Source organism: Mobula birostris, chromosome 3 (genome assembly GCF_030028105.1).
Source record: "Mobula birostris isolate sMobBir1 chromosome 3, sMobBir1.hap1, whole genome shotgun sequence".
Classification (NCBI taxonomy): domain Eukaryota; kingdom Metazoa; phylum Chordata; class Chondrichthyes; order Myliobatiformes; family Myliobatidae; genus Mobula; species Mobula birostris.
In genome coordinates this window covers 7,543,802-7,558,811 of record NC_092372.1, presented here as the reverse complement: position 1 = coordinate 7,558,811, position 15,010 = coordinate 7,543,802, and the positions used below count along the sequence as shown (strand labels likewise).

Here is a 15,010-nt window from a genome sequence, read left to right as displayed (position 1 = left end):
CAATGGTTGAGTTTATTAAGGGAGGACAGGAGGATGAAAGCAGGGCTCTGGCGGAGGACCTTGTCAAATGGTTCAAGCTGAATCATCTGCAGCTCAACATCAGTAAGACAAAAGAGATGGTAATGGACTTTAGGAAGAGTAAGCAACACACAAAAGTACTGGAGGAACTCAGCAGGCCAGGCAGCTTCTATGGAAAAAGTAGTCGACATTTCAGGTTAAGACCCTTTAAGTCTGGATTGCTCCCTGTTACTATTGATGGTGAGGACATGGATGTGGTGAGGACCTACAAGTACCTGACAGTGCACGTGGATAACAGAGTTGAGTGCAGCACCAACACAGAGGCAGTGTCGCCTCTACTTCTGGAGGAGACTGAGGGCCCTTGGAGTATGCAGGCCTCTCCTTCACGTGTTCTACCAGTCTGTTACCAGTACAATGCTCTATGCGGTGGTTGGTGTGCTAAGGCAATGGCATCAACATGGGTAATACCTACAGTCTCAATAAACTGATTAGAAAGGCTGGCTCTGTTTTAGGAGTCAAACTGGACTGTGGTAGAACAATGGACCCTACAGAAAATCCTGGCAATTCTGGACAATGTTTCTCACCCTCTGCATGTCACCTTGGCTGAAGAGAGGAGTACCTTCAGTAATAGTCTAAGACAACTGCGTAACCCCAAAGAGTGCTATATGAGGGCATTCTTACCCTTGGCTATTAGGCTCTATAATGAGTTAACCTATAGCTGGGGAAGTGATGAGCTCCTCCTGCTAGACTGTTTGAGGCAACTTTTTTTAATTCTTCCTTATTTCTCTTCTAATATTTATATCTGTGCACTTGTAATGCTACTGTGACACTGTGATTACCTTTGGGATCAATACAGGTATCTATCTACAGACCTCTATCAGATCTCCCTTCAGCCTTCATCACTCCAGAGAAAACAACCCAAGTTTGTCCAACCTCTCGTTATAGCACATTCTCTCTAATCCAGGTAATGTCCAGGTAAACTCTCCTGCACCCTCTCCAAAGCCTCAACATCCTTTCTATAATGAAATTAAATTCCCTAGCTGTCCTTGATGGATCTGAAACTGTTAAGATAGTATCTCAATATTGCTAATCCAGTAACCAAGCCACAGAACTACCACACTCAATGTGGATAAGGGAGCTTATCACTCCCGTACTAGCTACTCTGCATTGGCTCCTTATTTCTTACAGAATTGATTTTAACATTCTCTTACTTGTTTTTAAAGCTCTTAATGGGCTGACACTGATGTACATCTCAGAATCACTTCTGTTTTATAACCCTGCTCGAGCTCATTGGTCTTATGTTGGTCTCTTCAATTTAAACAATCTCCCTCAAAAGATAATTGTCAGGTCAGCTTTTTTGAACTATGCTCCTAAACTGTGGAATTCAATAATGGTGGTGGTGGCATCCGTTAATCTCACGAGACCACGGATCTGTGCCTGGAAAGTCTAGTGTCCTCTCCAGGGTGCAGGCCTGGGCAAGGTTGTATGGAAGACCGGCAGTTGCCCATGCAGCAAGTCTCCCCTCTCCACGACACAAATGTTGTCCAAGGGAAGGGCAAGGGCTGATTCAGCTTGGCACCAGTGTCGTTGCAGGAGTTGCCAGAACGAGGTTGAAGGCAACGTCGGACTGTCTTAGGGACTCCAGCTCCGGATTTGTCCTCCGGGTTTACTCCCGAAGCCTTTCCCGTGAGTGGGTATGGCCGCAAGGCAGCGGAGGTTTGAGATCAGAGTTTTCCCTCTCTTAGGTGGACTGCCTTCCCAGGCTGACGAGCTCTATGTACCCAGAATTCAATACGTAAAACTATAAGGGATACAGACTTAGTTGATAGTTTAAACGCCAGCTCAAAAACTGTTTATTTTACAAGTTTATCTTCATGTTTGTACTTTATCCTTTTGTAAAGCACCCTGAACTACACTGCCTGTGCTCTATAAATGTTGTTATTATTTATAACAGCACATATTCCTGTGTTGAGTTTCTCATCTGCACATGAGAACATGAGTTCCATCAGTTGTTAGTCTATTTATGATTAATTCTCAACACCATCAACTGTTTGTTGATCCACTCTGCTCTGGCAGATGAACTTTGGTGCTCATCTTTCAAATCTCTCCATGACCTTGTCTTCTGGGTAGTGTAGTGGTTAGCGCCAGTGAACACTGATTCCTGCTGCTGCCTGCAAAGAATTTGTACACTTTCTCCGTGATTGCATGGGTTTTCTCTGGGTGCCCTGGTTTCCTCCAACATACGGGTGGGGTTAGGGTAAATTGTGGTCATGCTAGGTTAGCATTGGAAGCGTGACAACACTTGCGGGCTGCCCACAGTGACCCTCGGAGAATTGATTTGATGCAAACAATGCATTTCACTGTACATTTCGATACACACCTGACAAATCAAGCTAATCTTTCTCTCTTTTTTACTAAAACTCTCCAAATCGCTACACTCCTCTGCTTCCTGCCTCTTGCTTCTTTGACAACGCTGTTAGTTTGCTGTCTTAAAATTTCACACTGTGCAGTGTCAGATTTGTTTGAGAATTGCACATGAAGCATCTTGAAACTTTTTACCATATTGAAGTACTGAATAAGTGCAAGTTAGAGGAATGACCAAAGTGCATAGTCTATGCAACTAGGTAGTAACTTTATAGCTACTAAACACTGCTGGCAACTGTTGAAACAACAAAGGCTTGAGTGTTGTGCAACAGGTGACATATGGCATGTACATCAGTTACACAGAAAGGGAGTGGAATGACGGGCTGGATTTTAGCTAGTAATAGAACATTGAGCATTACGGCACAGTACAGGCCTTTTGGCCCACAAGTACTGACCTTTTAATCTACTCCAAGATCAATCTAACTCTTCCCTCCTACACAGCCCTCCATTTTTCTATAATCTACATGCCTACCAAAGAACCTCTTAAATGTCCTTAACATACCTGGCTGTACCACCAACCCTTGCAGTGTGTTCCATGCACTTACCACTCTGTGTTTTAAAAAAAAAACAAACAAACAACTATCACTAACTTCGCCCCTACACTTTCCTCCAATTACCTTAAAATAATGCCCCCTCGTATTAGCCATTGTCACCCTGGGAAAATGGCACTGGCTGTCCATTCTGTTCCTCTTATCCTACACACTATCAAGTCACCTCTCCCTCTCATCCTGCTTCACTCCAGCTCACTTAACCTTACCTCACTAGATTTGCTCCCTAATCCAGGCAGCATCCTGGTAAATCTCCTCTGCAACCTAAAGCTTTCATATCCTCCCTATAATGAGGGAACCAGAACTGAACACAATATTCCAAGTGTGGACAACACACATCAAAGTTGCTGGTCACCAGCAACTTTGATGTGTGTTGCTTGAATTTCCAGCATCTGCAGAATTCCTGTTGTTTGCATTCCAAGTGTGGACTAGCCAAGGTTTTATAGATCTGTAACGTTACTTCTCAGCTCTTGAACTCTGCTTAAAAAAAGAGATCTTGTACAGATATGCAAAATTCTATGGAACTAACAAGGTAGGTTAGAACCAGGGGTCACAGTTTCAAAGAGACTGGCCATTCAACAATAAAATGGGAAGGAATTTCTTCACTTGAGGATAATGAATCTTTAGTGTTCTCTTCCTAGGAGGTCAGTGGAGTCTCGCTCACAAGGCAGAGTCTTAGACACAAAAGATTCTGCAGATGATGGAAATCTTGAGCAGCGCACACACACACACACACACACACACACACACACACAAAGTTGGAGGAACTCAGTAGGCAAGGAATCTACTGATGGGAATAACGAGTTGATGCTTCAGACCCAATGCTGATTGTTCATTTCCCTCCATAGAGGTTGCCTGACCTGCTGGTTCCTCCAGCATTTTGTGAGTGTTGCTCATTAACATCTGAGTCAATGTGCAGGAGTGCCCTGAGTCGGTGGTAAGGAAGGAAAATTAGCATTCACTTCAAGGGGACTAGAATATAAGAACAAGTATAGAATGCTGAGGCTTTATAAGGTAATGGTCAGACTGCAGTTGGAGTATCGTGAGCAATTTTGGGTCTCTTATCTAAGAAAGGATGTACTTCCGTTGGAAAGGATCCAGGGAAGGTTCATGAGGATGATTCCAGGAATGAAAATGTTAACATATGAGGAGTGTTTGAGGGTCTGGGCCTGTACTCACTAGAGTTTAGAAGAATTGGGGGGGGGGGGGGGGTGGATCTCATTGAAACCTATTGAATATTGAAAGGTTTGGCTAGAGTGGATGTGGACAGGATGTTTCCACTAGAGGGCACAGCCTCAGAACAGAGGGGCATTCAGTTAGATCAAAGATCAGGAGGGATTTCTTTAGCCAGAGGGTGGTGAATCTGTGGAATTCATTGCCACAGACGGCTGTGGAGGCCAATTCATTGGGTATATTTAAAGTGGGGACTGATAGGTTCATGTTTAGTGAGGATGTCAAAGGTTATGGGGAGAAGGTAGGAGAATGGGGCTGAGAGGGATAATGATTCAGCCATGATGGAATAAGTGGAGCAGACTCAATGGGCCAAATGGCTTACTTCTGCTGTACATTTCTATCCCCCATCAAGAAGGCCTTGAAGCTCTCCATTTCTTTCTCAATGGGAGAACTAACCAGTTCCTCTCCACCACCACCTTCCTCAGTCTGGCAGAACTGGTCTTCACATGAACAATTTTTCCTTTGGCTCCTCCCCACTTTCTGCAGACTCGAGAGGTAGCTGTGCCCCCCCCCCCATCGCCCCAGCTCTGCTTGCCTTTTCATTGGCTATGTGGAAGTCTATGTTCCAAGCCTTCCCTGGTAATGCTCATCAACTCTTTTTCCATTATATTGATGACTGATTGGTGCTACTTCACGCATCCATAACGAGCTCATCAATTTCTTCAATTCTGCCTATAAATTCCACCGTACCCTTATATGCACTGGTCCATTTCTGACACCTCCCTCCCCTTTCCTTGATCTCTCTGTCTCATCTCTGTACTGTTGACTGCCTTCTTATATAAATCTACCGATTCCCACAGTTATCTTGACTATACCTCTTCCCACCCTGTCTCCTGTAAAAATGCTATTCCCTTTTCTTAGTTCCTTCGTCTCTGCCGCATCTGTTCCCAGGATGAGGCTTTCTTTCCATGACATCGGAGATGTCCTCCTTCTTCAAAGAATGGGGTTTCCCTTCCTCCACTATTGATGCTGCCCTCACCACATCTCTCCCATTTCCCGAACATCTGCACTCACGCCATCTTCCCACCGCCTTAACAGTGATAGAGTTGCTCTTGTCCATAAGCCTCCACATCCGTTTCATCCTTCGCAACTTCCAAAGGGATCCTACCTCCAAACAAGTCTTTACCTCTTCCTCTCCCCCTCCCCCCCCCCCCAGCTTCCCGCTTTCCATAGGGATCACTCCCTCTGTGATTCCCTCGTCTATTCATCCCACCCCACTAATCTCCCTCCTGGCACCAAACCTTGCAAGTGAGCTCAGTGCCATACCTGCCCATATACCTGTTGCCTCACTTTCATAAGGGCCCTTTCCAGGTAAGGCAACACTTCACTTGCGAATCCGTTGGGATTGTCTATTGTGTCTGGTGCGCCTGACACGGCCTCCTCTGCATTGGTGAGACGCGTTGTAAATTGGGGGACTGCTTCATTGAGCACCTCCACTCCATCTGCCAAAAGCAGAGCTTCCAGGGGCCAAACAATTTAATTCCGATTCCCATTCCTGTTCTGACAGGTCAGTCCATTGCCTCCTCTTGTGCCAAGATAAAGCCACACTCAGAGTGGAGAAGCAGAACCTTGTATTCCATCTGGGTAACCCCCAACTTGATGGCATAAATATCGATTTCTCCTTCTGGTTTAATAAAATTCCCTTCCTCCTCCCTTCTTCTATCCTTCTCTCTGGCCTCTTGTCTTTTCTTTCCTGTTTATCAGCTCCCTATGGATCCCCATCTCCTTTCCTTTCTCCCATGGTCCACTCTACTCTTTTATCAGATTCCTCTTTCTCCAGCCCTTTATCTTTCCCACCCACCTGGCTTCACCTATCACCTTTTAGCTATCATACTTCCCCTCCCCCCATCTTTGTATTTTGGCATCTACCTCCTTCCTTTCCAGCTCGGGTTTTGGCCGGAAACATCGACTGCTTGTTCATTTCCATGGATGCTCCTTGACCTTCGGCATTTTGTGTGTGTGATTCTCCTCCTTTGTTCTTGTGGCCTAAGGCAGCATCTGGGTTTTGGAATTTAGTGAGAAATCGAAGGCTATAAGGTTAATGCTAAACGCTGAATGGTGGAGCAGGCATGCAGAAACAAATGAACTCCTACAGCCTCTCATCAACACGAGGTTGTGCAGATGCTGAAGATCCAGAGTCACACACACAAAACGCTGGAGAAACTCGGCAGGTCAAGCAGCATCTATGGAGAGAAATAACCAGTCAACGCTTCGGGCCTAGACCTTTCATCAGAACCGATCTTCATCATGGCCCTGATGAAACATGTTGGCCCGAAACATGGACTGTGTATTCATTTCCATAAATGCTCCAGCAAATTTATATGTTTCTAAAACTTCTGATATGTTAATACTGTTAATCAATCTATAATAATATGCTTGCATCAGCAATGATGGCCATGGAATGAAATTACTAGATTGTTGGCAGTGGAGCATGTTCTGTAAATGAATAAAGATTCAAGCAGGATTATTTAATGTAATTTCTTGTACACAGGTGTAGAGGAGAACAAAATAATTGTTACTCCAGATCGGATGCAACACAAAAAAATTAAGATAAAGAACACAATAATAATAAAAACACAAAATATTAGATTATGAGGACACAGTCCTCGTTTATTGTCATTTAGAAATGCATATATGCATTAAGAATTGATACAATGTCCCTCCAGAGTGTTATCACACAAAAAACAGGACAAACCAAAGACTAACACTGACAAGACCACATAATTATAACATTTAGTTACAGCAGTGCAAAGCAATACCATAATTTGATAAAGAACAGACCATGCGCACGGTAAAAAAAAGTCTCAAAGTTCCGATCGACCCCCAATAGTCCCCGATAGCAGGTGGCAGAAAGGAAAAACTCTCTCTGCCATAAACCTCCAGGCACCGACAGCTGTCGATGCATTGGAAGCACCCAACCCCAGCCGACTCTGAGTCCGGCTGAAAACTTTGAGCCTCCAACCAGCCTTTCGACACCGAGCACCATCTCGGCCGAGCACTTCGACCCTGTCCCGGCCACCAAACAACAAGCAAAGCCGAGGACTCGGGGCCTTCTCCTCCGGAGATTCTGGATCACACAGTAACAGCGGCAGCGAAAAAGGCATTTCAGAAGTTTCTCCAGATGTTCCTCCGTTCTGTCACGTCTGTCTCCATCAAATCAGGATTGTGCACGGCACCCTACTTGACAGATTACAGATATCATTCACCGGAGTGGCCGCGCAAGCTGCGTCGTGCTGCCATCTTCTCCGATAGCTTATATACATAGATTGTGTGTCCATAAAGTGACGCTAGGCACAGGAGTGTCTGTACATAAGGTGACTCTGACTGGAAATGATAAAGTAGTGGTGGTTGGGGATGTAGAGGGGTGGGTTAGTGGGTGGAGGTGTTGATCAGCCTTTCTGCTTGGGGAAAGTAACTGTTTTTCTGTCTGGTGGTCCTGGAGTGGATGCTACATAGCCTCCTCCCTAACGTGTGTGGGGCAAACAGTCCATATGCAGGATGGGTGGGATCCTTCATGATGTTACTGGCCATCTTCTGGCACCTTTCTGTATATATGTCATTGATGATGGGTAGGCTGTGCCAATAATGTATTGTGCATGCAGATTTGACTACCCATTTTGGAGCGTTCCTGTGAACATGCGTATTTGCATTTGCAGGCCTATTGTAAGCTATTTATCTGAGATGTGATGCATTCTAATTAATTTTGAGTTCATTATTTATGAAAATATAATCATTTATGTTGAATTTGTTTAATTGATATTTTCTTTGCAGTCTAACAATTAATTACCTGCTGCACAGTATGTATATGCAGCTGTTCAGAGTAAGCCCTAGTGGTCACAGTATGTATATGCAGCTGTTCAGTGCCCCCTAATGGTCACAGTATGTATATGCAGCTGTTCAGTGTGTCCCCTAGTGGTCACGTACAGTCCTGATGAAGGGTCTCAGCCCGAAACATCAACTGTACTTTTTTCCATAGATGCTGCCTGACCTGCTGAGTTCCTCCAGCATTTTGTGTGTGTGTGTGTTACTTTGATTTCCAGCATCTGCAGATTTTTTTGTATTTGTGATGTATGTGCAAGTGTGTCCTCTTATGTGAGAGAGTGGTGAATCTATGGAGTTTGTTACCACAGACAGCTGTAGAGACCAAGTTTTTATGTATATTTAAGGAAAAGGTTGATAGATTCTTGATTGGTCAGGGCATGAAGGGATATAGGGAGAAGGCAGGAGATTGGGCCTGAGAGGGAAATGGATCAGCCATGGTGAAATGGTGAAGCAGACATGGTGGGCTTAATGGCCTAATTATGATTTAATGATTATGAAGACACGTCCTCTTTTTATTGTCATTTAGTAATACATGCGTTACGAAATGATACATTATTTCCTCCGGTGTGATATCACAAAACACAGGACAGACCAAGACTGGAAAAACTGACAAAACCACATAATTATAGCATATAGTTACAACAGTGCAACAATACCATAACTTGATGAAGAAGTCCATGAGCACAGTAAAGTTCAAAGCTTCTCAAATGTCCCACATCTCACGCAGACGGGAGAAGGAAGAAAAACTCTTCCTGCCATGCCGACCACAATCCGACTCTGAGTCATCGGAAAGGTTCGAGCTCGGATCAGCTCTCCGACACTGAGTACTGAGCGCCATCTCTGTCCGAACGATTCGACCTCCTTCTCGGTCGCCAAAAGCAGGCAAGGCTGGGGATTTTGAGGCCTACCCTCTGAAAGATTCCTGACCACACAGTAACGACAGCAGCGGACGGGCGTTTCAGAAATTTTTCCAGATGTTCCTCTGTGCTTTCACGTCCATTCTCCATCAAATCAGAATTGTCCACGGCCCCTATTTAACAGATACGATATCATTTTTCACCGGAGGGCTGCGTACACGCAGGCGCGCTACCATCTTCTCCTCCCGCCGGAGGACTATGCTCCTATATCTTATGGTCTTATTATTCAAGTGAGGGGGAGGGAGTTCTGATTGGATGACTCTTGCATGCAAATTTAATGGGATTTTTTCATCTATGTATTATCAAAGTGCAGTGGTGCCAATTTTCTGCTTCTCTCTTCCTTCACATCACTGTCTATGTGTAATTCTTTGTTCAATTAGCACTTAATAAAATGATAATGAAGCAACAAGTTTTGTGCTTCTTTCCTGACTTCTGAAAGAACCTAGGATTTAAAAACATCAGAATCTGAATTTTATGAATTATTTTCAAAGTTGTGACATTACTGTTGCAAGAATTTGGATAAATGTCCAGTCCATAGTAAACTGGAGCAAGTTTCTTTCATTTTCATTTTACAGGTGTATTTATTATTGCTGCCAAACGGACTCCCTTTGGCACCTACGGAGGAAAGCTGAAGGATTACAGTGCCATATATTTAGCTGCCCATGCTGCAAGGGCTGCATTGGCTGCTGGGCAGGTCAGCCCTGAACTGGTGGACAGTGTTGTTGTTGGCAATGTAATACAGGTTAGTATATGGTAGAATCCATGAACCTCGCAATTGGTTTTGTCTTCTAAGACAAAGTTTCAAACCATTCTTTATCAATGTCTATGAGAGGCTGGACAAACGTGTTGTTTTCTGTCGAGCAATGGACGTTGACGGGAGGTCTGATAGAAGTTTGTAAGATTGAGAGGTATAGATAAAATAGACAGACAGCATCTTTTTCCCAGGATAGAAACGTCTAATACTAGAGAACATGCATTTAAGGTGAGAGGAGGATCATTTCAAAGTAGATGTGAGGGGCAAGTTTTTACCCAGAGAGTGGTAGGTGGATGGAATGTGCTGCCTGGGGTGGTGGTAGAGGCAGATACGTGAGGGACTTCTAAGAGACGTTTGGATAGGCACATGAATGTGAGGAAAATGGACATTGTGTACTCATAAAGGATTAGTTAACCATTTAATTACTAATTTATTTGGTTCGGCACAACATTGTCCTTGAAAGTGAGTCTATGGGTTGTGGGAGCAGGTCAGTGATGGGGTGGGGTGAGGGAAGTTATCCCCATTGGTTCAAGAGCCTGATGGTTGAGGGTAATAACTGTTCCCGAACCTGACTGTGTGGGTCCTGTGTACCTCCTTTCTCCTGCAGCAGCAAGCCCCTTTCCCACCCTCCTGTGCACTAATTCCATTACACACACAGAGACTGGCTTTCAATCCCAGGACAAGCCACCTAAGGGCTTCCACTCCTTGTCCTTGTCCCTGGATTCTCAGAATTGTAGATGTCAGGCCTCCAGCCTCCAGTCCCTGGTCCAGGTTTGCAGACTCTGCCTTCGGGGTTAACTATAACTATAACCAGTTGTTTACAATATATATTAATGACTTGGATGAGGGAATTAAATGCAGCATCTCCACGTTTGCGGATGGCACGAAGCTGGGCAGCAGTGTTAGCTGTGAGGAGGATGCTAAGAGAATGCAGGGTGACTTGGATAGGTTGGGTGAGTGGGCAAATTCATGGCAGATGCAATTTAATGTGGATAAATGTGAAGTTATCCACTTTGGTGGCAAAAATAGGAAAACAGATTATTATCTGAATGGTGGCCGATTAGGAAAAGGGGAAGTGCAATGAGACCTGGGTGTCATTATACACCAGTCATTGAAAGTGGGCATGCAGGTACAGCAGGCGGTGAAAAAGGCGAATGGTATGCTGGCATTTATAGCGAGAGGATTCGAGTACAGGAGCAGGGAGGTACTACTGCAGTTGTACAAGGCCTTGGTGAGACCACACCTGGAGTATTGTGTGCAGTTTTGGTCCCCTAATCTGAGGAAAGACATCCTTGCCATAGAGGGAGTACAAAGAAGGTTCACCAGATTGATTCCTGGGATGGCAGGGCTTTCATATGAAGAAAGACTGGATGAACTAGGCTTGAACTCGTTGGAATTTAGAAGATTGAGGGGGGATCTGATTGAAACATATAAAATCCTAAAGGGATTGGACAGGCTAGATGCAGGAAGATTGTTCCCGATGTTGGGGAAGTCCAGAATGAGGGGTCACAGTTTGAGGAGAAGGGGGAAGCCTTTTAGGACTGAGATTAGGAAAAACTTCTTCACACAGAGAGTGGTGAATCTGTGGAATTCTCTGCCACAGGAAACGGTTGAGGCCAGTTCATTGGCTATGTTTAAGAGGGAGTTAGATATGGCCCTTGTGGCTATGGGGATCAGGGGGTATGGAGGGAAGGCTGGTGCAGGGTTCTGAGTTGGATGATCAGCCATGGTCATAATAAATGGCGGTGCAGGCTCGAAGGGCCGAATGGCCTACTCCTGCACCTATTTTCTATGTTTCTATAATCAGTGGGAGTCAATCCTGATTAAAACCAATATTAATCAGGACTGCTGTGTACGCATGGTCCTTAGTATTCTCAGTTATCCCTCCCATTCATCCAACAATCTCTTTGATACCCAACCATCAGATAGGAGGTACCATAGCATTAGGACAAGAACTTGTTAGAATGGGAAACAGCTTCATCCCCCAGGCTGTAAGACTACTGAACTCCCTTCCACCATCCAGGTCTCATTGCATATGAAGCACCAGTAGCATTATACTGTTTACTTTTTAATTTGTGTCATAAATAAATAAAGGCATCCGTTAGTCTTGCGAGACCATGGAGCTGCGCCTGGAAAGTCTTCACTCTCCAGGGCGCAGGCCCGGGCAAGGTTGTATGGAAGACCAGCAGTTGCCCATGCTGCAAGTCTCCCCTCTCCATGACACCAATGTTGTCCAAGGGAAGGGCATTAGGACCCATACAGCTTGGCACCAGTGTTGTCGCAGAGCAATGTGTGATTAAGTGCCTTGCTCGAGGACACAACACGTTCCCTCGGCTGGGGCTCGAACTCATGACCTTTAGGTAGCTAGTCCAATGCCTTAACCACTTGGCCACATGCCCAAACAATTTGTGTCATATATGCACCTTATTATTGATTTGCAGTAACACTGTATGTGTTTTGTGTGTGATTTGTATGTACTGTATTGTGCACCTTGGTCTGGTGGAACTTTGTTTTGTTTGGCAGCATACACGTGACAATAAATTTGAATGTGAACTTCCTTTGTTTCCTTGTTTTGAAAGAGTTCTGCAGATGCTGCTTACATTGCAAGACATGTTGGACTACAAGTTGGAATTCCGATTTCCGTGCCGGCCTTAACAGTAAACAGACTCTGTGGATCTGGTTTCCAGTCAATCGCCACTGGAGCACAGGTACTCTCCTGTACATTAGTGAATTGATCTTGGCATTTTACACCTAGTCAATATAGTTCATTCCATTTAATTGGGACTCATTTTGGCCCAATTAGCCAGCTGCCCCAGTTAGCTGAAGTTTCCTGGGAATAGTTAAAAAGATGTACATAGAACAACAGCTGTTGTGCCGACCCTCAAGCCCTGCCTCCCATATAACCCCCCACTTTAAATTCCTCCATATGCCTGTCTAGTAGTCTCTTAAACCTCACAAGTGTATCTGCCTCAAAAAAGACAAACTACTGTTTAACTAAGTAACAAATTATGCATTTAAACAAAATGCAGAACAAATTATAACACTGTCAATACTACTACAGTACTATAAAACTGTGCGTTAGTTCCTAATAATTATCGATGGAGGAATTTTTCCAGTGTATGCTGTTGTGTTCTTTTGATTCACGGTAAATGGACAAAATCAGCGCAGACACCTAGTAATCATAATGGACTGCCTTAGTACAATACTTGACATTTGCATCCATCCTCTAAATCTTCATTTTCATTGTAACATTGAAGATAATTGTCGATGCCTTTAATTTCTTCATAATTCCTAACTTGTTGAAGTAGTGAAATTGTTTCATTTTCACTCCCAGCTTTTGCTGGTATCTCTAAGTGTGAATGCTTGAAACCGTAATGAGCAAAATGGTCCTGAATTGTCTCACTGCTTACTTCTCTCCAACTGTCGGTGATAAAAATTGCTGCTTTTTCAGCACTAACATGCAAATGGCACTACAGTACAATAAAGTATATTTGGTAGCGTTGTCTTACCTAAAAAGTTAGTAAAGAAAAAAAACAAAAAGGACTCATTATAATTAAATAGTCAAATGTGCACCGGTTGGAGCTCAAATTTTCCAGAAGCTACATTCATCGATCCTTTGTAGACTGCCATGCCTTGGCTCCATCAACTTGCGTTTTCCTACCAATCGAATCCTACAATCTCTTCTCTCCAGTGTCTTCCCTCTTCATCTCCTGCCGAACAAAAGACAAAGACCCACACCATGTCAGTCACAAAGCTGCTTCCCCCCTCAGCCTTTTCTAGAACCTTCTCCCCATTCCACTCTCCTGATTGGACGGCCTACATTCCTAAGCACCCCTTATCTTTAACAGTAACTCAAATACTTCTTCTACAGAAAGACCATTAAATGAAACACCCTACAACATTATCAGTAAAACCTTTGCACTGTGTTACACTCTTTCCCCCTCACCAAAAATCATGTCCTCATGACTTTGAAATTCATCAACCTCCATTAATGAGACAGTTTTCGTAGTCATAGTCATACTTTATTGATCCCAAGGGAAATTGGTTTTCGTTACAGTTGCACCATAAATAATTAAATAGTAATAAAACAATAAATAGTTAAATAGTGTTACGTATCCCGTAACTGGGTTGCCAAACCAGCAGAAATGGACCACTCAGTTGGAGTCTGGATTACTGGAACTAAGAAAGTTTTATTAAAGAAATAAGCAATACAGTACTCTAATCAAAAGGATAATAAATACAACAGTTCAGCAATGATAAACACACATGTACACAGAACTAGGATAATAGGATCAATCAAGCTCTATCGTCACCTAGGGGTAAATGACCAGTTTCAAAGTGACGCAAAGTTCAGTTCAATTGAGTTCAGCTCAGTTCACAGTAATCACTGCCGTGCCGGTGGGGGGTGGGGTGGGAGTGGGGGGGGGGGAGAGAGGGGGAGAGAGGGAGGGAGAGAGAGAGAGAGGGAGGGAGAGGGAGGGAGAGGGAGGGAGAGGGAGGGAGAGAGAGAGAGAGAGAGAGAGAGAGAGAGAGAGAGAGAGAGAGAGAGAGAGAGAGAAGAAAAAAAAAAAAAAAAAGAAAATCGGATTCCAAACAGACCTTCGATATTCCTCACAGTCAGCTTTCGGGCGAGCCCTTTGTAATGTCTTCTGAGGTCACCAACTGTGACCCCTCCGTTTCAGATACGATTGTTCCTCTGCAGTGAACCTGGCACCCAGGCAAGGGCGGACACACACCAGGTTCCCGCCGATCGTATTTTTCCACCCTGTGCGTCTATGGCTTGGTCCCGTGACCAGCCCTCCAAAAACTCCCACCGACTTGTGGGAGGCGCACCGCTTCCAGGGTCTCGTTACCTCGTGGTGTCGTGTGTGTCCTGCCTTAGCGAACCTGTCCCTTTTTATCCCCCTGCTGGGGTATCACCTGTCCATCACACTTCAAACAGTTCAGGGTTCAAAAAGGAGCCGATCTTGACAGTTCTTAGACCGGTGTCTCCTTCCGTTAAACTCTCTCGTCTCTTAATTAACATTTCCAAATGCTGCTCCATTGTCTTCCTTATCTCTCTTTCTCCTGAAGACAGGTGGCAGATCAACTGCTGATCCCACTGGTGCTAGCACAGGACAGTCTATGTGTACTTTTTGTAACCCTCTTTTGTCACAATAGTAATATGTAAATTATGCCAGGAAATAAGTCCAGGACCAGCCTATCGGCTCAGGGTGTCTGTCCTTCCAAGGGAGGAGTTGTAAAGTTTGATGGCCACAGGCAGGAATGACTTCCTATGACGCTCATTTCAAAGG

At 44.4% G+C, this 15,010-nt stretch overlaps 1 protein-coding gene across 1 annotated transcript in view; it reads left to right on the top strand.

The window, feature by feature from the left end:
* Positions 1 to 15,010, top strand: part of acaa2 (acetyl-CoA acyltransferase 2) — a 61,712-nt gene that overhangs the window by 6,219 nt on the left and 40,483 nt on the right. Inside the window, exons 2-3 of the mRNA XM_072252189.1 lie at positions 9,538 to 9,704; positions 12,296 to 12,424. Of these exons, the coding sequence (XP_072108290.1) occupies positions 9,538 to 9,704; positions 12,296 to 12,424 (296 nt within the window). The remainder of the gene's footprint in view (positions 1 to 9,537; positions 9,705 to 12,295; positions 12,425 to 15,010) is intronic.